The sequence below is a fragment of the Loxodonta africana genome, chromosome 8, assembly GCF_030014295.1.
Source record: "Loxodonta africana isolate mLoxAfr1 chromosome 8, mLoxAfr1.hap2, whole genome shotgun sequence".
Taxonomy (NCBI): Eukaryota; Metazoa; Chordata; class Mammalia; order Proboscidea; family Elephantidae; genus Loxodonta; species Loxodonta africana.
Genome location: NC_087349.1, coordinates 34,935,013 through 34,962,512, shown reverse-complemented (window position 1 = coordinate 34,962,512; position 27,500 = coordinate 34,935,013). Strand labels below are relative to the sequence as shown.

At 35.6% G+C, this 27,500-nt stretch overlaps 1 protein-coding gene across 1 annotated transcript in view; it reads left to right on the top strand.

Moving 5' to 3' along the window:
* The window catches only part of FOXP2 (forkhead box P2), a 643,684-nt gene that overhangs the window by 572,455 nt on the left and 43,729 nt on the right, over nt 1-27,500 (top strand). Inside the window, exons 7-12 of the mRNA XM_023544567.1 lie at nt 4,685-4,822; nt 5,964-6,152; nt 7,208-7,216; nt 7,683-7,851; nt 21,960-22,173; nt 23,909-24,013. Coding sequence (XP_023400335.1) covers nt 4,685-4,822; nt 5,964-6,152; nt 7,208-7,216; nt 7,683-7,851; nt 21,960-22,173; nt 23,909-24,013 — 824 coding nt within the window. The remainder of the gene's footprint in view (nt 1-4,684; nt 4,823-5,963; nt 6,153-7,207; nt 7,217-7,682; nt 7,852-21,959; nt 22,174-23,908; nt 24,014-27,500) is intronic.

Below are 27,500 nucleotides of genomic sequence, written 5' to 3'. Positions count from 1 at the left end.
AGGAAGCTTTTGAAAGGCTATTATTATGATAGACATTATACATGTAACCAAGGCTTGAATTAGGACCACGGCTGGCAATTCAATACAATAGTTTCTCATGTTAAACTAAACTATAGGTATAGATACTATAGAGAGGAATGAAGTGAACAGAAGAAATTTATCAAAGAATGTACGAATATTTCCTATCAATAGTCTGTTAAAATGGGCGCAGAAACTATAACATAGAAACCATTTTTGAATGTGTTACACAAGTACTTAATCCTAATAGAGTTACTTTTTTTTTTAAGTACCAAGGTCTAGGGGTCATGACTTCCTTTGTCTTCAGATTTTAAGCAAAGAATAAAGGAATCTCTGAGCCAGTGGTTGGCAGACCCTGTTAACAAGGAAATAATGTTTTCACTGTAAATCTCATCTACAGGTTGTGACTGTTTTTTTTCCTCCAATTCACATTTAGTGAAGAAAGCATTGGCCTGACACAATGTTAAGAACCTTCTCATCACCCACACATAATTGAGATGTTTAATTAAGTGACGCAATTATATGCAAACCCAGCACTTTCAGAAATGCTTCAGCTAGACTGGATTGTAAAAAAGATGGTGTGCTTCTGTCAAATCAAAATTTGGGTGCATTTTCATAAATGCTGCAATAACTCTTTGATTCATTTGAAGGGAGTCATGATCTTTATGTTGTCTCCTAGCAGCATTTTTGACCCCTTCAATGAAATACACTTAGAATTTTAATATAAACACATTTATATGCATAGATAGTAAATATATATATTCCAAACATTTATATTAAATTTCTCCCTATATGCATAAATTACATGTTTATAATTACAGTATTTATATATATATGTGTGTGTATGTCTATATGTATATGTATGTATGCCTAAGTCATCATCTACCTATTCTAGGATAAAACCTAAATATTTCTTACTTTTTATCAGTTTGATTCATTTCAGAATTTTTCCTCTTTCGTTTCACATTATATATTCTTATCTTTATGTCCAAATAACCAGTTCTTGGTGCACAAAGCAACACACAGGCTTGTGCTTTATTCATCTAATAAGAAAATAAATAAGGGATGTCTCAAGTAAAGGGAAATCCTTGCTTGGCACGTCACAAGGGGAATTTTAGACCTGTCAGTATAGTTAGTACCAAGGTAGAAAGAAGAGAAACCCCGCAGCCAAAGATGACTTTGTTTCCTTCCTTCATCCTTGAAGACTTTTGTTGATACAGCGCGGTATTAAGTGGGACACCCATTCAAGACGCACTATTCCTTCTGATTTGATTTGGTAGCTGCATGATGTATTATGTTTTCTTAGACCCCATCGGAGGCCCCCTGACTTTTATTAGCCTTCTCACTAGAAAATATCTGAGGTAAGTTCTCCCTCCCCACCTCTGCCACACATCTAGATTGTGGTTCCTCATTAGAATACGGACACAAGTCAAATTCTGTATCTAGTGGAAACTATTCCCTTCAGCTTAATACTGAACTTGCTAAGGTGTATGTGTGTGTGTGGGTATATGTATATATTTCAGAAAGCGACCCATAGATGTAGAAATCTAACGCTGATATTTGCCTGTTTAAATATTGATGAGGTAGCATAATCTCGAAGTTTGTGATGTACTCAGTTAATGTCTACTCGTTTTTGTCAGTGAATTCCTAGATAGCCTGTGAGTGTGAAGAAATGCACTGGACAGTGACTAAAGTGACAAGAGAGGAGCCACTTAAAAATGAGTCACTTAAAAATGGAAAAATTCTGCATTTTGAACATTTTTAATTTCTAAATAAGGCAAGTGGAGCAACCCACATATATAACTGACATTTGTTGTAGGAAAAACTAATTTTCTGTTTTTCTAAAACAATTTAGATATTTAGTAGCCTCATATGTTTATTTTGGATGAGCTTGTGTGTATGTGTGGATTTAGAGACGATAGTATTGGCTTATTGCAGTGTTAGAAAGCCCTCAGAAGTGCCCCTGTGCTTTCCTACATATGTAATTAATTTTAATTTGTGCTTTTTATACATGTCTTATGGAAGTAGAGTGTTCAATTAGCTGTGGGCCAGTTGGCTTCTCTTTATATGTATCTTTATGTCTGTGTATTGTCACCTTTAGGTGGCAGTTTCCTAGAGTGTAGATCAGAATCTGTTTAAAATTTGCAAAACAGCACATGCATGTGAGCCCTGAATACATATGATTTTAGAATTGCAATGGTGTGATGGGTTATTTTTACATCATAAATTTTCAATTGTAAGGGAAATACTCACCAACTATTAGCATTTTAAGAGTAAAAAAATAACTATAACCAGAAATAACTAACCATGGAAAAAGAGCTAACAAATTCTAAAGAATGTGAAGGTAGAAAACTTGCTTAGTAAGCTTATACCACCAAATCAGTCACAGTAGCAACAAGTTATAGAGTCATATACTACACATAGGCTGAAATCTGACTGTAAACTTGGGGACTATTGTGGCATGCTTCCATCACAAAGCTTTTCCTATAAAGTGTGTTTGTTATTAGCTACACGTTAAGTACTTTTACTTGTCAATATAGAGATAAAATGAGTGACCACCGTTCATATGCTGAAAAGTGACAAGCTTCCCATCACATGGTAAACTTTATAGAAGATATATATGTACATACCACACGTATATACATATAGGTACATTATATATGTGTGTGTGTATATATATGGACTGGCAGCCTTTTAAAAGTTTAACATGTCTGTCTATTTTTCTTGGTCCGTTCATTTCAGTACGGTTCATTGTTATTTGAAGACAATATGAGGTAACTGATTGTGGGAAGAAAAGGCATGTTTGTAGGTAAATATTTTTCCCCTAAACTGCTTGTTCTAACCATTCATGTGTTTATCAAAGAACAACCAATTAAGTAAACTATTAATTTCTTAACCAAACACTTGGGCAACACGTTGTTCCAGTTCATTTTACAGCATACATTTCGGAATGCTTTCTGTTATGATGAACTCAAATCTATAGATATGCTAATAAGATTTTAAAAATCCAGTAGCGTTTTTGAAAGTCACTGAATTTCTCTGTCATAATGTAATTCTTTTTTCAGAGGTTACCAAATGAGATCTAATTAATCTGTATTTCATGATTCAAAATGGGATAGAAAAGACAACTATTTCTCAGTATTAAATATGAAGTTTTTTTGAAGAGAAATTAATCCACCCTAGATTTCCTTTTTTTTCTTCTCACCTTTTTTCCATTATTTCCATCTCTTGTCTTTATAACACAGAGTGCCAGGCTGGAAGAGTTTGAACGGTGTTAAGAAATCGCCATTAAAATGCGTTATGAACCATATCTATTAATCTTTTCTGTTTTCAAAGACACATGTCTTCTCGTGCATTTGTTTATATAAATACTTGCTAATATTTACAGTAAAAGTCAATTGTTTTTTCTAGGAAAGAAAGTGATTGCATTTTCAAACGTCGCAAACTTGGCAAGTTGACAAGCTGTTTGGTTAGGTGCTGGTTAATACAAGCAATGCTTTCAACTGCCACCAAACTGAACGCGTATCTGGTTTTTATACAAAGTTCTCCTCTCTGCCTTTCTTGCCATCTTCTTCTTATCTCTCCACATCTTTTCTCTTTTTCTCTAGGGCTCTGTCTCTTTTTCTGATTGCCCTTGCTTCCTTCTTTCTCCCCTGTATCTTTCTCCCGCCTCCTTACTTTCTCTTCTTTTTTGCATTTTTCATTCTCAGAATCTTCAGGAAAAATGAAATGATGGGAAGGAACTCTTGAGCAAAATACTTTTTTTTTCCTAGTTTAGTGAATAACCTTTGAGCAATCTTTACATTGCTGGACTTTCTGGTATAGGTTAAGTCGGCTTGAAAAAAAATGTGTGAAAAAGAAGCTAGAATGCTAGCTATATGACTCCTTCCTTCAGAGGACCTATCTATGTAGCCTGCTATTTTTTCTGGAGATGCACACACACATATACACACACACTATACAAATTACTACACGTACTATATCTATTACTATATGCATTTTCCAATACTATTAAAGATGGCAATTGTGTCTTATGCCTAAGTATATTCTACACATATGCTTTTTTACTAGTTTGGATAAGAGTATGTATAAGTGCATTATTTCCGATTGTCTCATTTTCATTATACGATTTTAAAGCATTTCAAAGGCTTTTCACTTATAGTATTAGAACACTGAAAAGATTATCAGTTATGAAGTATGGAGAACACTGCTGTGTGATGACTTATACTTTACTAGCCAGGGAGCCCTGGTGGCGCAGTGGGTAAAGGGTTCCGCTGCTAACTAAAAGGTTGGCAGTTCAAATCCACCAGCTGCTCCTTGGAAACCATATGAGGCAGTTCTACCCTGTCCTATAGGGTCACTGTGAGTCAGAATTGACTTGGTGGCAATGGGTTTGGTTTCTTGTGAGTATACTAGCCAGAGCTCAAACATCTTAGCACAATAGGTAAGAGGTATGGAACATAAAACTTGAGTCTGATGAAATCTGATGCCTCTGGAAAGCTAGTGTCTAAGTACTATGGCACTTCAATATTATTATAGTCATTATATAAAAAAATCATTGGCCATCGTTGCCAAAGAATGAATGAAAGATGACGTATCGGTGCAAAGTAGGTAACAGAGAGGCATTTGATTATGACCACCCTTTGTCCTTCCCTCTCTGTGCAAGGTGCCTGTGTCAGTGGCCATGATGACCCCCCAGGTGATCACCCCTCAGCAAATGCAGCAGATCCTTCAGCAGCAAGTCCTGTCTCCTCAGCAGCTCCAAGCCCTTCTCCAGCAGCAGCAGGCAGTCATGCTGCAGCAGGTAATGTGGGTTACCTGCTCTGGTGCGCTAGCCTGGCTCAGAAGATGTGCACCCGTGTCGACAGTACCATGGGCATAATGAACAATTCCTTCTCCATTTGAAAGGGTCAACCTAGCAACGTGCTACAACACAAATACAGCATTTTAATTGCACACTGCGTAAGAAAATTTAGTTCCTTTAGTCTTTTTAAATCCATTCAAGTCTAGGGTAGGAGTAGACAGAGGTACAGTTTGAACATGGAATAAATTGATATTCAAATATTCAAATGCTAAGGTACATTTCATTTGTAGACTTATCAGTAAAAGTGCAAAGGGACTTACAGATAATTCTTGCTCACAAAACTTGTCACATTTAGCACCCCTATGAGTTCATTTAAACATGAAATTTGCATTGGCTACTTGGTTACACTAGAGAAAGTAACATCTCGAATTTTCCTTTCCAAATATACTCAGCCTTTAAGAAGAGAAGAATCATATTTATTAGATCAAAGTTAGGCAGCTAAACCACAGACTCATGAAATGTATCTCTTTTTAAAAACATAAATAATACTGCTAGTGTGGACATTATTGGAGCCTGGAGAATAATCTAAAATGGCCCTTATGTTAAATACTTGTAAGAGAGAAAATAATGTGTCTTACCTGAATTCTTCTGTATTTAATTACTTTGCTGTCTTCTGTCATGATTACTACAGACCAGCTGCCTGTATTTCTAAGCCTGATATTCTTCTTTACATCTGATATATTAAATTTTTTTTTCTCCAATAAGAGAATTGAGAAACTTGATTTCATGCTGCCCAATGTTGGCTTCTGCCAATGTTGGAGTATGAGCTATTTTTCCGTGCCGTCAGAACTTCAGGTGTAATAACTTCAGGCTTTCATTAGGCTCTGGCCCTTTGGACACAGAGTTTCTGTGCCTTCTGTTGAGGATATCTTGGATTCTGGATTGGAACATTGCAGAGCTGCCTTGGGGAGGGGGGGAATGTATCTAGATCTGTCTCTTTGATCCAATACATATTTTTTGTTGTTGTTGTGAGGTGAATCTTAATGGATACTCTACCCTGTGCCAGTCTAGAAGAGTTTAGGAGATTTATAATACATGAAACTTTTGCCTTTATTTATTAAAGTCAAAATGGTTTATTCAGCAACAACTACAAGAGTTTTACAAGAAACAGCAAGAGCAGTTACATCTTCAGCTTTTGCAGCAGCAGCAGCAGCAGCAACAGCAGCAGCAGCAGCAGCAGCAGCAACAGCAACAGCAGCAGCAGCAGCAGCAACAGCAGCAGCAACAGCAGCAGCAGCAGCAGCAGCATCCTGGAAAGCAAGCAAAAGAGGTAGGGTCTGGTCATCTCCTTGGTGCATAACAGCCAGAGGTGGAGACGGGCAAGGAGAGGCAGGAGGGGCCTTAGATCTGCCTGTAACAAGGCTCTTGCTGTCAAAGACGCAGCCTTATATATTTTTTCGGAGCTTAATAACAGTGACAGTAGAACTCTCATGCTCTCCTTTGTAGCATGGACTTGAGAGTTCCAATCCCGTGTTTCTGTCATCTCATGTTCACTAATGAACCACAGTGTACAAAGAGCAAGCTGTGTGGTGGACAAAGTACTGATTATCTCCTATTCACCAAGAATCTAAGTTAGTGAGGGAACCTTATTTTTCTCAGTGGTGCAGCTCAGAGAACATGCATGCAAATTTAGCCTATTGTTGGGGGTGGAGAGGGGGACCAGGGGAGAAACTGGTTGAGCACAGATTTCAAAGTCACAGGCCCCTGATTAATGAACTGCTACTGTAGGTTTGGAGTGGCGAGTAGAAAGTTACAGTTTGATATGCTCATAAATCAAACTGACAAGCTGGCTTCTCAGGCCTAGCTTGCACTTGTCAGCAAACTGCATCAAATATAAACATAATACAAACAAAACATGTTGAAGTAGTTAAATTGATCAGCAGGTATCAGAGCCGTTGTCTTCAAGCTGCCCATTATGCAAACGTACAGGAAACAGTTTTGACCTCCTGAGGCTTTGTTTCTGTTTGGATTTGTGAATAGAATTGCAGACAGCCATCAACTACAGAATAGAAATTGCTCCCTTATTTCTCCGGAGGCTCTGGGCAATCCACATGACTTGCTCCATTATGCAGTCTGTTTTCCAGTGAGCGCATCAGAAGTTTCTCTTCTCCCCAAACTAAAAAGAAAAGGTCTTCCACAGCAGCTTGTCTTCCTCTGAAGTGTGACTGCCTTCTCATACCCTCCTGAGTCCAAAGAACTCTGGTTTGTCTTGTAATGCTTCACAAAATTGGAAGTTATACTTTTCCTTATAATAAGGGCACTTTTTTTTTTTTTTTTGCCTTGAATGTAATTCTAGCTTTAACATATTCCAACCAGAGAGGACAGAGAGAGCAAGCTAACAGGCCTGTCCTATGAAGGCTACATCCTAGTTTACTAATAGATCACTAGAGACCACAGTCATGGCGCTCTGCAGATCAAACTTATTCAGTTGGAAAAAAAAAAGAGTGCTGTTGAAGTTGACTGTATCCAGTGTCATTCTTTTAGTCTAGATAAATTTATTATCATCTGCCATAAGCTGATTAAAAAGGAACTTCTTTTACATACTTTCTCTAGACCTTTTTCCATACTCTTTTAATGCAAGTTCCTTGTTCCTCTGCTGCTGATTAATATTTGAAAGAAAGGCAACTGACAATCTAGAACGTGCTCACATTCTACCCTGAACTTTGACTGTGGAATGACCATTCACACGTTCACCAGGGCAGTGAGAGGGGTGTACGTTTCTGCCTGTGTGAGAGCTGTCGCTGCAGACCATGTTCTCTGCCGCTGACTGGCCTGGGTTTTCTGACCCCACCACCACCAGCAGCAGCAGCAGCAGCAGCAGTTGGCAGCCCAGCAGCTTGTCTTCCAGCAGCAGCTTCTCCAGATGCAGCAACTCCAGCAGCAGCAGCATCTGCTGAGCCTTCAGCGTCAGGGACTCATCTCCATCCCACCTGGCCAGGCGGCACTCCCCGTCCAGTCGCTGCCTCAAGGTACCTACAAAATGCTTTGCACACTTCATTTCTAATCTTGCATTTTCTACCATGTCATGGCCTGTCTACCTTGTACCTTGAGAAATTTTGTTTTTTATGACCTTCAAGTTTGTTATTACAAGATGATTGTTAACATGGTTGCACAACCCATTTTCCTGAGACTCAGATATTTTACTGCACACTGCTTTCAAATGGGTAGTAAAACTGCTGTCGAGTGTTTTGTTAGATATTAAGTGTGTATTTTTTAGTCTTAGGGCCGGGAAATAATTTATAAGAGCAACACAGTTCAACCACTGTTGAATATACACTGAGGATATGCAGGATATTAGATTAGGGGCAGGCTAACAGCAGGCCATTTGACATAAGTGACCTGATAGGAGTTTTGGTGGACAACTGATAAGAAAAAGAAGTTCCTGTGCATTACAGTGCAATTCCCATGTAGGAAACAAAGGCTTCATGCGTTTCTGTAGAGCACATTCCAAGTTATGCTTTGTGGAGCTCCATCCTATGACATGTGACCATATTAATCCTGTTTTCTCTAAAATAATTTTGCCCATGCTTGTATTGTGAATTATAGTTTAAAGAAGATTTCAACTATATTCCTTTTTTTTTTAATGAGAAAATCTTTGAATTTTTTGTGGTAATATAATTGTATATGAGTGTCATTTAACTTTCGGGACATGGGAAGAGCTCTAAGTAAAAAAAAAGAAAATGGGAAGCAAAATGACTCAGTATACTGAAATTGATTCAGGTAAAAGTCGTATGCCATTAAACTTCATAAAAGGATATTCTAATTTGTATTCAGATTTGGTTGGAGCAAACTTTAATCCAAATGAACTTTAATTCTAGTTAATTATATTTGTCACAGAGAGGTTCACATTGTAGTAGTATTCGCTGTACATTTTCTTGACTACACACAGAAGAAAATAATAAAATAATTAAATGTACAAAAATTTAAAATGAGAAATAAAAATCTTTACAATACACGTAATTATTGTTTTGTGGCACATGAAATTAAAAATATTGTTGTAAATATTTTTTGCTTTATTTAGCAAATTGCTCTCTCCTTGGCTTATTTTTCCAAGCATTCCATCTTTCACTTGGCATCAGATCCTGTAATTTATCTGATTGAAGTACTGTTAGAAAATCAAGAAAGATAAAGTTTACACAGTGAAGGGAAAACAAGGTAGTAAACCCACTTCTCTAAGTTATTCCAAAGAGAATTGGAATAAACTGTAGTGTTGCCGTCACAATCAATGTTGTATTCACCAATTATTACTCTTTTGAAAAATAAATGCAACTTGAGCACAAGTAAAGAAATAAGGTAAAAAATAGAAAGCAGTTTATAAGATAATTCAATTTAAATATAGATTTCCTTAGTAGAAACTTCTTTAAAACAGAAGAAATAAGTTTACGTCATCCTTTTTTTCAAGTTAAATTCTAAATAAAATCTGAGTTGTTGTTATTGGGTTCCCTCTAGTTGATTCTGACTCATAGTGACTCTTTAGGGTTTCCTAGGCTCTAGGGTTTACGGAAGTAAATCACCAGATCCTTCTCCTGATAAACTCTGGATTAGGCTCTAATGATGAGGGTCTCCTTAACAGCCAAGCATGCTCTACCGTGATTGTATCTGGTAAAACCATTAAAACAAACATTTTAAGAAAGTTTAAAATAGCTGTTCATAGAAACAAAATTTAACTTACTTGAAATATCTGATCCCTTTTCTTGGAAGATCTACATTCTTCCAAAGTGAACATATGAATATCTCACTGAACAAGGATATTTATTATGACATAAGACTTTTAATAGTCTTCAAATTAAATCTTTCTCTTATTTTTGAGCTTTCTTATGATTAAATTATACACCACCACCACCACCCCCCCATTCTCCTATTTCCATTCTTCAGGAGCTATATGAGAGATAAAATGCATGGGGTGGAGAACATTGTGGAAAAGGAAGTAAATTTAAAAACATATCTACATTTATGAAGAAAAGTTCTTATTTAAAGCAAAGAGATAAAATCACTAAAACATATTTCCATTAATAAAGGTGAAAAAATTCATTTGAATAAAATGTGGGATCAAAATGTACTTGGTCCACTGACTAAAGTTCTTGTTGGTGCCACATGAGTCAAGATACTCCTTAATACAAGAGCATGGCTACCGTAATCATATTTGGTAAAGCCATTCCAACAAACATTTTAAGAAAGTTTAAAATAGGTGTTCATAGAAACCTGTTTATGATATAGGTTTGTCCCACATAAGTTGGAGTCGTTATTGTAGTTTTCACTGTTTAGGTAATTGTGAAAAGTGCTATTGCGAAAACCCATCAGCCAAACATAGATGGAGAATGTCAGAAACACCAGCTACAGTAAAAGGACATAACTTCATAGTACTGTGCAGGTGTTGTTGTTAAGTGCCATCAAGTTGATTTTCAACTCATAGTGACCCCATGTAACAGAGTGGAGCTGCCAGATGCCAAAATTAGAGCGGGCAATGTTTTTTGACATTACGTAGTATTTATCCCAATAGCATTATATTCATAGTCTCACTGTGAATATATGCTCTGTCATATATATGATAAAATTTTTATTTTATTCTCAAGATTTTATATTTTTGAATATGTAAGTTATTTAAAATATAATAATATTTTCATTACTAATCTGAAAGCCCAAACAGGGAGTGTTAGATATCCAGCTATATTGTGAACGCTTTGGAGAACTAGATAAGCTTGGAATTAGACAATTGTTGAATAATAAAGGAAATAAAACCTTCTAAAATAAAATATAATAATACCGTGTATGTTGAATTAGGAATGTGCTGAAATTTAGTGTTTGGCCTCGGTGTTCAGGCCAAAACAGCTATTTGGCTTTGATTTCTTTCTCTGCTTATAGAAGTCCAAATAGCCAAATGCCTACATCAGCACCACTTCTGAAATCCTTGATCTTTTGCTTAATCAGTGATCCTGTGCTCACATTGATTAATATTGCATCTAATCAGGGTAACAGCATCAGCAATATAAACAATTCATGTTATGCAGATTATTGTTCCATCTAAATATTCCCTTTCAAATATCTGTAAATCTTCAGTTTTAACTTGGAGGGAAAACCTCCTTTTACATGCTAAAATTCCATTAGTGAGTTGAAGTTTAAATGTGTATTTTTTTATTGCAGAATAAAGGCTGTAAAGATGCCTGTGAATGCTGTTAATTTTATGTACAAAACTAACATAAATAATTAAATAAATGTACAAATATTAAGAGTGTGTTGGGTTAGTTTTGCGGGAAAACATAAATGAGAGAGAATGATACAGACTAAGCCCAAGCCAAGGCCTTTGCCGTCCAGTCCATTCCGACTCACAGCAACCCTAGAGGACAGAGTAGAACTGCCCCATAGGTTTCCAAGGAGCCCCTGGTGGATTCAAACTACCGACCTTTTGGTTAGCAACCACTCTCTTAACCACTGCACCACTAGGGTTTCCAATACAGACTAAATTATATCATAATTCCAGTCTTTGAGGAATTGTCTAGTATACTAGATAGCATAATCCCCCAGGTGTCTGTCAGTTTGTAAACGTATTTAGAATGTATTTAATTTCATTTAGATCATACGTCTTTTTTAAAAAAGCTCTATTTGGCAATTCTGTAGTCTTGAGAGGAAGACTTAAAAGAAGAATGTTTACTTTCCACATTAAAATTTTACGAGGAGAACTGAGATATTATTGTTATTGTAATAGAATTCAATGTTTTAAAAATGCAGCCTGTAAAATTTTTTTAAATAATAATAGGAACTTTTTGATATCAGATGAATTCCTTTTTTTTTTTTTTTTGGTTTGGTTTCTTTGATCTTTGGTCTCAGCTTCAGTCAAATGTCTGTTTTCACTCTCTACTATTAGGCATTTGCACAAAATGTGTATTTGGTTCAAATCTTGTTAGATGTATATTTTAAAAATGGATATTGTACCTGCAGGTTATATTAGGCCTCTAGTAAAATATAATAAGTCTTGGTGGCACAATGGTTAAGTGCTGAGCCGCTAACCTAAAGGTTGTGGGTTAGAACCTACCCAGTGGTTCCGCAGGAGAAAAACCTGGCGATATGCTCCTGTAATGATTACAGCCTAAAAAACCCTATGGGGCAGTCCTACTCTGTCACATAGGGTCACTATGAGTCAGAATCTAATCAACAGCACCTAAAAAAAAAAAAAAAAAGTCAAATATAAATCAATAATATATTAGGTTTGGCCAATTACAAATGAACACATAGATCTCTGAAGGATACCCAGGAAACTGGACCACTGGTTGCCTATGGATAGAACTGGGGACCCAGAGGACAGGGTAGTAGGGAAATTTACATTTTCTATATAAATACCTTTTCTGTGATTTCAGTTTTTTTGGCCATGTGTATATATCAGTTTTTCCAATGTAAAATTTAAAATGAAAAGTGCATATTATATAATATCTTAATAATTCAAATTAAAGTATTGACTATTGATTTGATTTAACAGAATATACAAGTGATTCAAATACTTCTACCAAAATTCACTTTTGGTGTAAGAAACCCTAGAAAATAAACATGGTACCATTAAATAAGCTCATTAAAAATTCATAATATGTTACTTTGCATCATAATTACAAAAATATTTAATATTTTGAAATTATTAGACAAGTTAATGAAAGAATATTGAAAAAATCTTTTATTTTTGTGGGTTAAAAAGTTGCTAATATAACTTTTACTAATAAGGAAAACAACTGAAATTGTTAAACCTTGTGAGCCATAAGAATGTGTAATCTAAATACATGTTATCAAATTTCAACTAATTCTTAGCACAGTGCTTGGCACCTGGTAGTTACTCCGCACATTTTGAATGCAGAATTAAAGAATTATTATTAAATTGCTTTATCCATGGTATTACATGCAATTTGATTAGGAATTTGTATTTTAGTCACTCAGCTCCTATACAGCAAATCTTTTAATGCTTATTTGTAGTACTGGCAGTGAACAAGAAGAAACCTAAGTCATCATACAGAACATGGAATTTTAAAATTGCAAAGCTGCAGAACTTTTAGGCAGGAAGCATTATATATAACCTCAAAATAAGTTATGAAAGGAAACTGTATAATCTTCACTTAGGATTTTAAGTTGACCATTGTTCTATGATGGCCTCGTCCATTGAATCCCAGATTATGTTTACCAGCACACTAGTGTTCTGGCCAACTGAATAACTCGTTCAAGTAATATTCATTGAACTTTCACTCACTGCAGGCACTCTTATAGGCCCTGAGGATATAGCAGTGAACTAAACTGACAAAATCTCTGCCATCATAAAACTTCCATTTTAGTGTAGAAGACAAATGATAAATAAGTAAGAACATTTTTATTAAGGATCCAATAGATGGATCTTGACCAAAAGGAGGAAAAACCTGGAATAGAACTTCAAACTCAAATGGAAACCTGACTTACTGGGTTCATTGAGACTGAGGGAACCCCTGAATCTAATGCCTGGAAATAATCTTTAAGCCTTGAACTGAAACTATCTCATGAAGCAATCATTAAACTAAACAATGGTTTAGCCCAGTTAGTAAAGAACGTTTGCCTTGAGTATAGCACTCTTACAAAGAATTATCTATACGAGTGTAAACTGACAACAGTTAATCTAAAGCACAGGTGAGAACTTTAAGGGGCAGAGAGCCTAACCTGATGAAACAGTCTGGGTAGAAAAAGAATGGTGACACAATGTGAAGTGTGTAACCAGTGTTAGTGAACTATTCATGTAGAAATTGTGAATGGATGTATGTTTGGTAGTGTATATTGCCACCAAAATTAATACATATATATGTTATTTTTTAAAAGTAAGTAAAATATATAGTGATGAGTAAAGAGGAGAAAAATAAAAGTGAGGATAGGAAAAAATAAAGCAACGGTGGTAAATGAGGAGGCATTGTACTTTTAGATAGGTTGTCCAAGGAAGGCATTCTGAGAAGGGACTATGTGAGTAATGACTTGACAATGTGAGGAAGCTCTGGCACATAATAGCTCTAGGGTGGAATCGAAATAGACTTGACAGCACACAACAACAACAAGGAACATAACCTTTCTGTGCTTCAGTGCCCTTACATCTAAAATGAGGATAATAATAGTAATAATAATCCCAACTTCATAGTGGTTGTAGGATTAGAAGAATTAACATGTGTGAAGCCCTTAGGACAGTACCTGGCATATATTATAAATATCTGTTACCCTGTAAGGACAATGTGAGTACTATATGTTGCTGTTGTTAGGTGCCCTCGAGTCGGTTCTGACTCATACCAACCCTACGTACAATAGAACAAAACACTGCATGGTCCTGCGCCATCCTCATAATCATTGCTATGCTTGAGCCCAGTGTTGAAGCCATTGTGTCAGTCCATCTTGTCAAGGGTCTTCTAGTTTTTCGCTGACCCTTTATTTTACCAAGCATAATGTCCTTTTCCAGGGATTGGAGTAGCTATTAAATAAAACTACCCGGAGAAGACTGATAGAGGAATGAGCTGGGGAAAGGGAAAGGCAGGAGGCTGTATAAATGGAGCTTAGTTTTGAACGTGTAAAGTTTCAGACAACCATTAAAGGTTGTATGAAGATGCCATATAGGCAGTCTGGTAGTTCAATGATTGGCTCTGGGCTGGAGATCAATTTGTGAATCCTAAACCTGTATCCGATGGAGCCCTGGTGGTGCTGTGGTTAAGTGCTCAGCTGCTAACCAAAAGGTCAGCGGTTCAAACCCGCTCCGTGGCTCCACAGGAGAAAGAGCTGGTGATCTGCTCCTATAAAGGTTACAGCTTAGAAAACCCTATGGGCAGCTCTACTCTATGACATGGGGTTGCTCTGAGTCAAGATCAACTTGAGGACACCTAACAACAACAACAAGCCTATATCTGTATTTAAATGTGTTAGCGTACTTGTAAAAAGTTTTTTTCCCAAATATATTTGTAAAACACTAGTTAAAGAAAAGGTTTAAGTTTTTTTGTTTGTTTGTTTCTAGACATCTCAGAGCTTTTTTATATGCGAATGTGAATCATGAGTCTCCAGGTTAGAGATCAACGGCCTCTTAGATTATGGGCTTTCAGAAGAGTACTCTTCCATAGTACACAGTTTAGGAAACACTGAACTTACTAAATTGCTGTCTGAAAAATAACCTAAATTAATTTTTGCAAACCATCAATTTAAACTCATAAAACTTTCCAAATTGTACAAAATTGATTGGCTAGTTGTTTCATATTCATATATAGTATTTCTATCTACAGAAAAGAGGTAAATACTTTTTAGAATAAAATATTTTCCGAGAGCAAGGTGATCTTTTACTTTTAAAAACTTTCCCCAAACATTCCAGTTAATTGGCCTAATAATACGTTTAGTGCTTCCCTTCTACCTCCTAGTTCATTGTGTAGTGCCTGGGGTCTTAAAAGCTTGTAAGTGGCCATCCAAGGCACAACAGTTGGTCTCTATTCACCTGGAGCAATGGAGGAAGAAGGAGAGTCAGGGACAGGAGGATGATGTGTTATGTGTGACTAACTGCCTCCATGAACAACTGCCTCCTTTGCCACGAGACCAGGAAAACTGGGTGGTGCCCAGCTACCATTACTGAACATTTTAATCAAAAATTATACAGCAGAATCCTGATCAAAAAGGGGAAAATGTAGGCCAGAATTGCAAATTCTCATAGACTGTAGACTTTCTGGAGCCATGGAGGGTGGATTAACCCCCAAAACTATTGCCCTAAGATAATCTTTGAACCTTGAACGAAAAATATCCCTTGGAGTCTTCTTAAAATCAAGCAATAAAATAAAAAAAATAGCTTGGCTTAACTAGTAAAAAGGTCTGCCTTGAGCATTATGCTCTTTTAAGAACTATCTATATGGGATCAAATTGACAACAGCAACACCATAGGTTGGATGAGAACCTTAGGGGGCAGTGAGTTTATCTTAATGAGGGAGGAACATCTCAGAAAAGGAAGGCGAGAATTGTTGCACAACTCAAAGAATGTAATCAATGTCAGTAAATTTTACATGTAGAAACTGTCAAAAAAAAAAACTTTCCCCAGGAATTGTCTGCACATTGGAATCACCTGTGGAGCTTCAAAAACTATTCATTCCTGTCTCTTACCCATAGTAACTGCGATTTAATTGGTCTGGGTTGTGGCCTGGGTTTTGGGAGTTTTACAATATCCCCAGGTGATTCGAATATGCAGACACTTTTGGGAATCACCCTCGCTAAGAGAAATACTCTTTTAACATCATTTATTCTCTGCCCTTTATCTATAATATTTAAAAGCCGTTGTCTCCTTGTAATTAAGAATCATTATTCGGTTAGTGAACAAGTTATTATTCATCTCATCAAATGTTTATTGAGGGCCTACTAAGTGCCTAACAATTTGTTATCATATCATTGTGATATGGTGATACCACTAATTTCCACAGAAGTGGATAGTATAATGGAAATCTACTTTTAAAAGGTAAGTGGAACTTAGGTTAACTAAATTCTTAAAGAAAACCAATAATGCCATTGACTGGTACAGTTTCTAAAAATATCTAAGAGTCTTTAGCTGAGATATAAAACATTATTAGTTACTCAACCTATGTTAGTACTATCTAAATAAACTAGGACCACTTAAAATTATTCACTCATTGGCCTTATACTGCACCAGTAGTCAAACAGTAAGCCCTTTAAGAGCCCTGGAGTCTGTGGGAAGTGCAAACTGTTAACACTTTTGGCTCTTACCCGAAAGGTTGGAGGTTCAAGTCCACCCAGAAACTCCTTGGAAGAAAGTGCTGACAATCTACTTCTGAAAAATCAGCCATTGAAAGCCATATAGAGCACAGTTCCACCGTGATACGTGTGAGATCACCAGGAGTCGAAATCGACTCATGTCATCTGTTTTTGTTTGTTTTTTTTTTTTTCTTTAAGAGCCTGAGGGCTTTCATGTGCGAACCAAGATGTCTTCAAGAACTGTGTGAATCTGTTATGATCAATTAAATCAACAAATATTTATTGAGCACATACCGGGCACCATTCTAGACACTGGGGGTAAACCAGCAAAATAAAAATCCCTACTTGTATAAAGTTTTCAAGTACAACAAAGAAATAATAATATGGTTTTGGAAACTGGTGAATACTCTAAAGAAAAATAAAACAGGGTGAAGCTACAGGGAATGATGGAAAGCAAAGTGGGGAGAGACAGTGGTAGAGAGTGTGGTAAAAGATCTCTCAGCAGAGGTGATCCTGGAATCATCTTAGTTAATTGAGGGAGGAAGCCCTGCAAAGATCTGCAACAAGAGTGGCCTAAGCTGTGGGAACAGCCGGAAAGAACAAAGGCTAGAAAGGGAAGAAATGTTTGATGCATTCAAGAAGTAGCAGAAGGCTAGTATAACAGAATGAAATGTTGAGGGAGAGAGAGGGAGATAGAAGATGACATCAGAAAGGCAGCAAGAGCCAGGCGATAAATGCAGCACTTCATACATTACAGTAAGGTTGTTTTATTTTTGTTTTTCTTGTTTGATTTTTTTCTATGTCATCTGAAAAGCCTTATGAAGAGTAAATTATATGAAGGCAAGGTGGAAGTAGGAAGACAGGAAACAATAGCAGTGGTCCAGGCAAGAATCGACCGTGGAGCACAGGCAGCAAGTGAGATGGTGAAAGGCCTGATGTGTAAGATATGTTGATCCTTTTACAAAAAAGGATTTTGTGATGGAGTTATGCTGTTAGAATACCTAATGTATACAGACAGATCATCAAAAAGGTAGTCAGAAAAGTTTCAGATTCTAGGATAAAGCTAGAATGAAAGCAATAACTAATGATCCTTATGTAAAAACTTGACTTGAAGCACTTACTGATGAAGATCCAAGCCTACAGCTTTCAGTATGCATTACACCTCAACATAAAGAAAAAAGAAAAAGACCAGTAAGCAACCTCATGATTAATGAAGAAGTATTGAAGTTGTCAAGGATTTCATTTTACTTGGGTCCACAATCAACACCCATGGAAGCAGCAGTCAAGAAATAAAATGACTGTTGCATTAACACTTTTAAAAATAACTTTAAAGTATTAAAAAACAAAGATGTCACTTTGAGGACTGAGGGGTACCTGACCCAAGCCATGGTGTTTTCAGTTGCCTCATATGTATGCAAAAGCTGGACAATGAATGAGGTAGACCAAAAAACTGAAGTCTTTGAATTATGGTGTTGGCAAAGAATATTGAATACACCATGGACTGCCAGAAAAATGAACAAATTTGTCTTAGGAGAAGTACAGACAGAATGCTCCTTAATAGCAAGGATGGTGAGTCCTCATCTCCCATACTTCTGTCATGTTATCAGGAGGGACCAGTCCCTGGAGAAGGACATCATGCTTGGTAGAGGATCAGCAAAAAGAGGAAAGCCTTCAATGAGATGGATTGACACAGTGGCTGCAACAGTGGGCTTAAGCATAATAACAGTTGTGAGGATGGTGCAGGACCAGGCAGTGTTTCATTCTGCTGACATAAGGTCACTAGGAGTAGTGACCAACTCCAGGGCATCTAACAGCAATGTAAGAATTGTGTCCTGTGTAACAGAGAAAATACATAAGCCCCTTTCATTTTTTTATAGGAAAAAAAAAGTTTTTAATAACTTTAGAAATCTCAATTATCCTGCCTTTTCTTTAGACTCAGGCTGTGTCTTAAAATCTTGAGGAGCCAGAATAATCACCAAAATGATAGCTTTCAGTACAACTATTTCTATGAAATTGTGATAGGCACAGCAATTTAAGGTTTCTTCTGTGATGAACAATTTGACCAGAAGCTATGTTTGCAACAATGTGGATTCTTCTGTTGTTGTGGGCTACACACCATGACATCTAGATCAGTGATTTTTCCACTTGCAGGGGAGGGTTGATAGGGCTCACTTCCTTCACCATCATATTCTATTATCTTGCCCCTTAGTCCTCTACCTCTTCCATCCTGCCCCATCCTCCGCTGCCTCTCAATTAAACAATGTCACTATAGTATCTGATGTAGATGTGTGTTTGGGCCGGGCATGGATGGCGTCTAAGTAACATTTCCATCCTTATATTACACGTGTTCAATGATCATGATAATAAAGAGAATAGATTTTGGAGCCACAGGGTCTTCAGATTGAATTCTGTCGATCAGTTATTAGCTGAGTGATTTTGGACAATATGTTTAATCTTTCTGAAATTAGCATCCTCATCTGTAAAATATAATGATTCCTAACCTCAGGGAAGGTGCGTGTCAGGGCTGTATCCTTTCACCATACTTATTCAATCTGTATGCTGAGCAAATAATCCAAGAAGCTGGACTATACGAAGAAGGAATGGGGCATCAGGATTGGAGGAAGACTCGTTAACAACCTGTGATATGCAGATGACACAACTTTGCTGAAAGTGAAGAGACTTGAAGCATTTACTGATGAAAATCAAAGACTACAGCCTTCAGTATGGATTGCACCTCAACATAAAGAAAACAAAAATCCTCACAACTGGAGCAATAAGTAACATCACGATAAATGGAGAAAAGATTGAAGTTGTCAAGGGTTTCATTTTACTTGGATCCACAATCAACACCCATGGAAGCAGCAGTCAAGAAATCAAAAGATGCGTTGCATTGCTGCAAAAGACCTCTTTAAAGTGTTGAAAAGCAAAGATGTCACCTTGAGGACTAAGGTGTCCTGACCCAAGCCATGGTGTTTTCAGCCACCTCACATGCATGTGATAGTGAATAAGGAAGACCAAAGAAGAAATGATGCCTTTGAATTGTGATGTTGGAGAAGAATGTTGAATATACCATGGACTGCCAAAAGAACAAATGGCTATGTCGTGGAAGAAGTACAACCAAAGTGCTCCCTGGAAGCAAGGATGGTGAGACTGTCTCGCATACTTTGGACATGTTATCACGGAGGATCAGCCCCTGGAGAAGGACATCATACTTGGTAAAGTAGAGGGTCAGCAAAAACAAGGAAGACCCTCAATGAGGTGGACTGGCACAATGGCTGCAATAGTGGGCTTAAGCATAACAATGATTGTGAGGATGGTGCAGGACCGGGCAATGTTTCGTTCCGTTGTACGTAGGTTCACTGTGAGTCAGAACTGACTAGACGGCACCTAACAACTACCTCAGGTGAGGCTTACTGAGATTATGAATGTAAAGCACCTGGTAAAGCACTCGGAATATAATAAATGCTCAATAAATTATAGCAGTTACAATTTACACTTTGCATATCTTCCTTATTTCTTAATTTAGTATTCATATTTCTTAATATAGTATTTTAAGAGCAAAGGCACTTTAGTCAGAGGGCCTGGATTCAAATCACAGCTTTACCACATGTAAGCTTTGTGACCTTGGACATGTTATCAAACTTCTCTCACCCTTTGTTTCCTTATTTGTAAATTGGGTAAAATAAAAATACCAACTCCCTAGTGAGGATTAAATGGCATAAAAGATACATGAAGGCATACTTGGCACGTACAAGTATTATTTTGTAAATAACTTTAAACAATAGTTTCTCAACACCTGTTTTCAAAATTATAGTTTAAAAACTGAAGAATTATACTTAATTTGTCCATTTTCATTCTCATATAAATTAGGTGAATTTGCAGAATTTGAACCAGAGAATTGTTTAAAATGAATAATTGAGTTATTCTGTAATCAGTCATAAAATGAATAAGAGGCCTGTATATTATCTGCTTAATAGATCCACGTAGGTAAGCATATTGAGTTATTCAGGACCCTAAAATAAGACACAATTATCCAGTTTACTCCTCTGAGATCAGAATAATCAGATAATTTTCAAATCTCCTTTTACTTTTGAATTGACTATCTACTATTTTTTCCTGACATCTTCATTTTCCTTTTTTTAAAAAAAAAAATTTTTGCTTTGTAATATTTCTAAAATCTGTTTCTCTTTTAGTTCTTTCTAATAAAAGTAAAAGCTACTGTTAAAAGTTGAATAGCTTAATTTTTAAATATAACTTGCTTTTTTTTCCTTCTATTAATCCTTAATATTATTCCCAATACTGTTATTCTCAATACTATCCCTAAACTGGTAGTCTTTAGCAAATAACTAGTTGTTCAAAACAAAAGCTAACGTTCTTAGACATAACCAAACACCTAGTAGGATAGGATTTCTGGGTTTGAGGGATGAGGACCATGGTCTTGTAGGATATCTCAGTCAGCTGGCGTAATGATAGTTCATGAAGTTATGTTGTACATCGTAGTTTGGTGAGTAGTGTCTGGGGTCTTAAAAGCTTGTGAGCAGCCATCTAAGATACAACCGTTGATCTCTAGTCATCTGGAGCAAAAGAGAAAGAAGGAAATCAAAGAGTCAAAGAAGAAACTAGTCTACAGGACAAATAGTCTACACAAACCACTGCCTCATCTACTCTTAAGACCAGAAGAACTAAATGGTGCTCAGCTACCACTACCAACCATTCTAATCAGGGACACAATAGATGGACCCTGGTAAAATAGGAGAAAAATGTGGATCAGAACCTCAAATTCCAAAAAAAAAGAAAAAAAACAGACCTAATGGACTGGTTGAAACTGGAAGACTCCCAGAGGCTATTGAGATACTCTTCAAACCTTGAACCAAAACTGAGACCTGAGGTCACTTTGTAGCTAAATAATAAAAGGGCTCAAAAAATAATGAATATCACCCATAAGTACTGTGTTCCTTTAAAAAATCACATATATGTGACTAAATGATCAATAATTACTTTAAAATGAAAATGTTAAGAGGGCAGGGAAACTAGATTAGTGGAAAAGGAACAACTAGAACAGAAATAATGAGAATGTTCATGCATGGTGAAGAATATAACCGATGTCGCTGAACAACTTGTATAGAAATTGTTGAATGGGAACCTAAACTGTTGTATAAATCCTCACTGAAAACACAATAAAATATTACTAAAAAAAAAAAAAAAAGAAGAAGAGCTATGGTACTGATGCAGTAAAAGTGATTTTTTATTGTATGTTGATGATGCTGGTAACATCACTATTTTTGTTGGCATTAATTCATTAATAGCACTGAACTTGTTGTATAAACTTTACCATTTTGTATTAGTGGGGCTTTCTTTCATTTCATAGCTGGCTTAAGTCCTGCTGAGATCCAACAGTTATGGAAAGAAGTGACTGGAGTTCACAGTATGGAAGACAATGGCATTAAACATGGAGGGCTAGACCTCACTACTAACAATTCCTCCTCGACTACCTCCTCCACCACTTCCAAAGCATCACCACCAATAACTCATCATTCCATAGTGAATGGACAGTCTTCAGTTCTAAATGCAAGGCGAGACAGGTAAAGCTTGTTAAGATATATTCCATGGTCATCTATCACCAAATTTTACTTTCACAATTGATAAAACAAAAAAACAAGGCTATGTACTTGAGGCAAAATGTGTAAAACAACAAATTAAATAACCTTTAGGTTATCTCTCTTATATATTCATTTTAAGTACAAAATAAAGTTCAAATGCCAGCCATTTGGTGAGCTGGCCTGAAGAAATTTATTTTTTAATAAGTGCATTTGGAATGATTGTGTAAATGTATTTTATATGACTAAGATGTTGTGGTGAATCTGACTGCTGTGAGTACCTTTTACCATTTTTCAAGCTAAGAGCCAGTTCTTTAATTTCAAGTTATTAAAGATACATACATATTCCCTTAATACATGTTTCAGATATGTGCTTAGAAATCAGAGACTAGGTATGCATATGTTTACAAACACAGGTGTAATAAACCAGAAGATGAAAGATCTGGTTTGTCTTATTTATTGTTGTGGCATGATGGGACTTATAAATTTATAAAAAACAAACTTATAGTGGGAACTTTCTGAATAAATTTGACCCAAAACTCCTAAAGAGATAAATTTTTGACTCAATTATTCACATTGAGTATATGACGTTAAACAATTTTTCAACTTACTGTTTTGTCTTAGTTGTGTGCCTTTGTGAAAGGGGTACCAATGTACTCTTGTCCCTTCAGTTGCATTTATTCAGGCATACAGCTATCTAATCAAATCCTTTAAAGTGCTTTATATCAAGTGTATAAGCCAAAATATTACTCAACATGAAAAGTATCTTTTTAAGAGATGAAACATTACTGTAGAATTTGTTAACAAAGCGGCTTAGACTCATATAAAGCTGTAAACTTCCTATGAAGTACAGTGGATTGATAATGTTCTGTTACATAATGAGACTATCTGCCTATTTGCAACAGGTTCTTGTGACAAATAAATAATGTTTCAAAAAAAATAGTTACAGTACGGTTTAAAATAGAATGCTGTAATTTGGTGATGTTTTGGCCTTAATTGGAGTATCATGGAAAATTTTTTTCTTGTTAGCTCGCATTGTTATAAAATGGAATGCCTCTGAATGCTTTCATACCCTTGTTTTAATTGAGATTAATTTAATGATTATATATTTCAGAAGTTGGACGATGTCTCTGGGATCTATCTGATGTAATACTCATGATCAGAAGTCTTTAATAATTGTATAAGGATACAGCTAGTGAATATTGCTCCCAAGTGGAATTTTTAATTTAACTTTTTTAGCAAATATAAATATATATGCTTCATGCATAAATATTAAACAATTTAAATGATCCTAAAGGTCCACATCTTCTTTTAAAAGAACATTTCCAAAAGTCTTGCTGTGACTCTCCTATTGTTTTCTTAAAAATGCATTTTCTTCATTTGACCATGAATGAATATATATCTTTTATTTAGAGGTAAAATGTTACATTCAGGTCATTTGATACATTAAGGTCAGGATTAGCATATGATATTATACGGTCCTCTTAGTTTTTCATCCTTTATTAACAGTCATCTTTGGCTCTATTTCTCCTCTAATTGGAACATCATCTAGCCTTGGCAGTTGAACTATTCAATAGAACGATTAAATTTTTCTGACTGCTCTGAGCTGAATTGACCTGTTTTGACCTGTTTGTCACTGATCGTAACCTGACAGGCACTAGCAGCCTGCAACGATTATGGCTTTTTGAGAGGAATCTGACGTTGTGTTCTTTTGCTACAGCTCGTCACATGAGGAGACTGGGGCGTGTCATACTCTCTATGGCCATGGAGTCTGCAAATGGCCAGGTTGTGAAAGCATTTGTGAAGATTTTGGACAGTTTTTAAAGTAGGTTTTTACTTTCTTTGAGGGGGAAGTGTATGGGAGTTTAAGGCCTGTTGTCGTAAATAAGTAAAAGGAAGATGAAGGAGGAAGGTAAAGATCTGTCGTGAGGCCTGCTGTAAACTCTGTGTGCTCTCAACAAGTGGGTGAGCAAAGTCAGGCTAAGAAGGTTGACTTTCATTCTCATCTTTTCATGAAAATATTTTACAAATCATTCAATAAATATATTTGAATGGATGAATAATATTAACTCAGTATCATAGTGTCATTCATCATTGGGAGACATGTTTGCAAGACAAGATTGTGCTAATTTCAAAAATTTCTAATAAAAATTTCAGGTAGTATTAAATAGTTACAGTTTTACACTGTATATGTGTGTGTGTGTGTGTGTGTGTGTGTATATATACACACCACACTCATTGCCGCCGAGTCTGTTCCTACCCACAACAGCCCTATAGGGCAGAGTAGAACTGTCCTATAGGATTTCCAAGGAGCGGCTGGTGGATTCGAACCGCCAGCGTTTTGGTTAGCAGCCGAGCTCTTGACCACTACACCACCAGGGCTCCTATATATATATATGTATATATATATAAAACAGACATATTTTGCATGTTTTTTTTTTCATTTGCAGGCTTTATAGTCCTTATTTTAAACAATTGAATTCATTAAATATTATTAAATAATGATAGTTATTAAGTATCATATTAAGTACCATTAAGGAATGATATTTAATATACACTTAGCCACAAGAATAGAAAAAATGAAAGTAAATAGTGGCAAACATTTCAGTCAATAACTATATTTCATTCAAGTAGTTGTTGCCCTCAGAATCATGAAGAAACAGTATTCGTATAAAATAGTGCGTGGTTTATTTAGCTTAAAATCAAAACTTTGTGCACCCTTAATTTCTGCCAACAGTGAGATTTTATTATTATATTTTTAATCCTTAAGGGGTTCTTTTTCAAATAAGACTATGCATCTCTGATGAAACATCTTCTACACACAATTCTGGCATATGAGAGATCTAAACAGCTACAGATAGGTTTATGGAGATGAGTAACTTCACAGGCTGAGGCTCTTATGTTGTCATGGTGCAGCTAACAGGGTGAATGAACTGTTTCATGCTTCATCAACAATTAAGTTAATTAGCTCATTTGAAATTGCACTGCTTTGTTGCCAGGATGTTGGCAGAAACATCAAAAAGATGTGTTTACAAATGGTAGACTACAGGGTATAGAGCAAAAGCACCTTAACAACAAGGCACAAGCACTTGGCATCATAATAACTGTATAACTGAATTACAGTAAGACTTCCACAAGGATTTTTTTAACCCTTTCTCGTTTCTGACCAGTTAAGAGAAAATGCGCTTCATATACCATTACAGCTCTTTGTGAATGGCCTTAAGTGAAAACTAGTGCTTCTATTATACCAAAACAGTTGTGAGCTGCCATTTTGTTAGGTATGAAATTGATTATACTCTTCTAAGCTAAAAGAACATTAAAAATGTTAGGTAACTGCTAACGTTTTGCTAAGAAAAATATTCGTTAAAATGAAGACAGAATGTAAGGCTATTAATTTTCTTAATAACTAATTTTATTTATTTTTTGAATATATTATATTCTTATTGATAGATTGTATCATTACTTATTATTAAGATTATTTAAAGGACTCCTGCTACTATTTCTTAAGTATGGTCATTTAAACCATAGAACCAGCTCAGTCATCATACATTTTATTCCTTCAGGTTGCTTTTTCTGAAAAAATTGAAAATTTATCTTTAAGAAAATATGCATGTATTTTCTTCAATATGATTTCCATTATTGTACATGAAAAAGATATGTTTTATTTGTTTCAAGCATTTGCATATTTTTTATTACTAACAAACATGTGAGTGTGATCTCTCATTTTACCCTCCATGAGTCTTTTTCAATTTCATGCCAGTGTTTTTTAAAAACAGAAGAAATTATAATTAAAGCATTTCCTTTCAATTAAATATCAACTTTGATTCCAAAGACTGACCATTTTTCCAACCCATTAACTTTATAGGGATGACAGAACTAATGACAGTAGATTTTAAGGCCTTTATCTGAGTCCACTTTTGTTATGATATGCTTGAGATTCTCTAATGCAAAGATCTGTGATAAATTCTATTAATAGAGCTAGTGCCAGTATACTATACTGAAACAAAATATTAATTAGACATATTTTCCATATTGGTGTTATCTTTTTCTTTAAAATAGGTGTGACATTTGAAGAGATTATATTTTATTAAATGAGTAAACTTCAATTTTTTCAGAACAAAATTTTTTTTAGTATCCATGTGGGAAGCGAAATGAACAAGGTATCAAATTTATTTAAACAAATTTATTTTGAAAGACTTTGCCTTTGTTTTGTAATAATGAAGATGTCTGCAGATTTTTTGGAGGGCAAAAAAAGGCAAGTCAAAAAAACCTGAAAGTTTTTACTCTTAGTTTTCTTGTTTATCAATTCTCCCATATTTTTATATCCAGCATTTATTATAAAGATTTTTGAGAAAATATTATTGTGACATTTTTGTTTGTAAAATGCATTGGGAATTAATTTATAGCTTCAGCTTTAATTTAGTTTCAGATAACTTATCCATTGATTTGAAATACAAAGATGCCATCCATGATTATTATTTAGCCTTCATAGGTAAATAACAAAGGATAGTAGAAAATTATGAGTACCAAATTCCTTTGCTCATGTTGGATCCCAAAATAAACTTGTAGAATCCCTCTGTTTTCACTCAGCACCAAATGAAAAGCCATCAGAGGGCAGTGGCTCATATAGTATATCTGTCTATCTTTATATGTGTGTGTATGTATGATTTAACGTATTATTTATTCAGTAGCGTATTATTCAATAGAAAATAATAACAGTATTCTCTTGAATAAAAAAAATGGAGACAATTAGACATTGATGTTTATAACAGCAAAGATGAGCAGAAAAATACAAGATGAAGAAAAGTTAGAGGTGAAAAAGTGTTTAGGAAAATATTTGAATTTTACTGTAAAGTGGGTGTTGACAGAAGCTAACCACTTTTCTGACCACTAATTGAGGACCTCACTAGATCACCGAAAGCATTTAATACTAGCTCTTTGTTACTGTTTTATAAATGTCAAAGCGTACTAACCTGTAACAAAACTGTGCTATAATTTGTCTGCAAAAATTAGTTATCATTCCATTGGACCTAAGTCAGCTTGAATATATACAGATTGACTTCTAGAGCTTAAACCAAAGGTTTGCAATATAATATCCCAGTTAGCAGACAAGTGTTCTTCAACCTTTATTTGCAGATACCAGCAAATAAAACATGGTCATTGGTATGAAGATAGAAATACCCTCCTTTGAGAAAGGTAGAATGGCTAATTCTATAAAGATATCATTCTATTAAAGATTTTTTAATAGATGAACATAAATGAATTAAGTATTAGAAAGGCTAAATTGTTAAGGCTTGATACTGTATAAATAA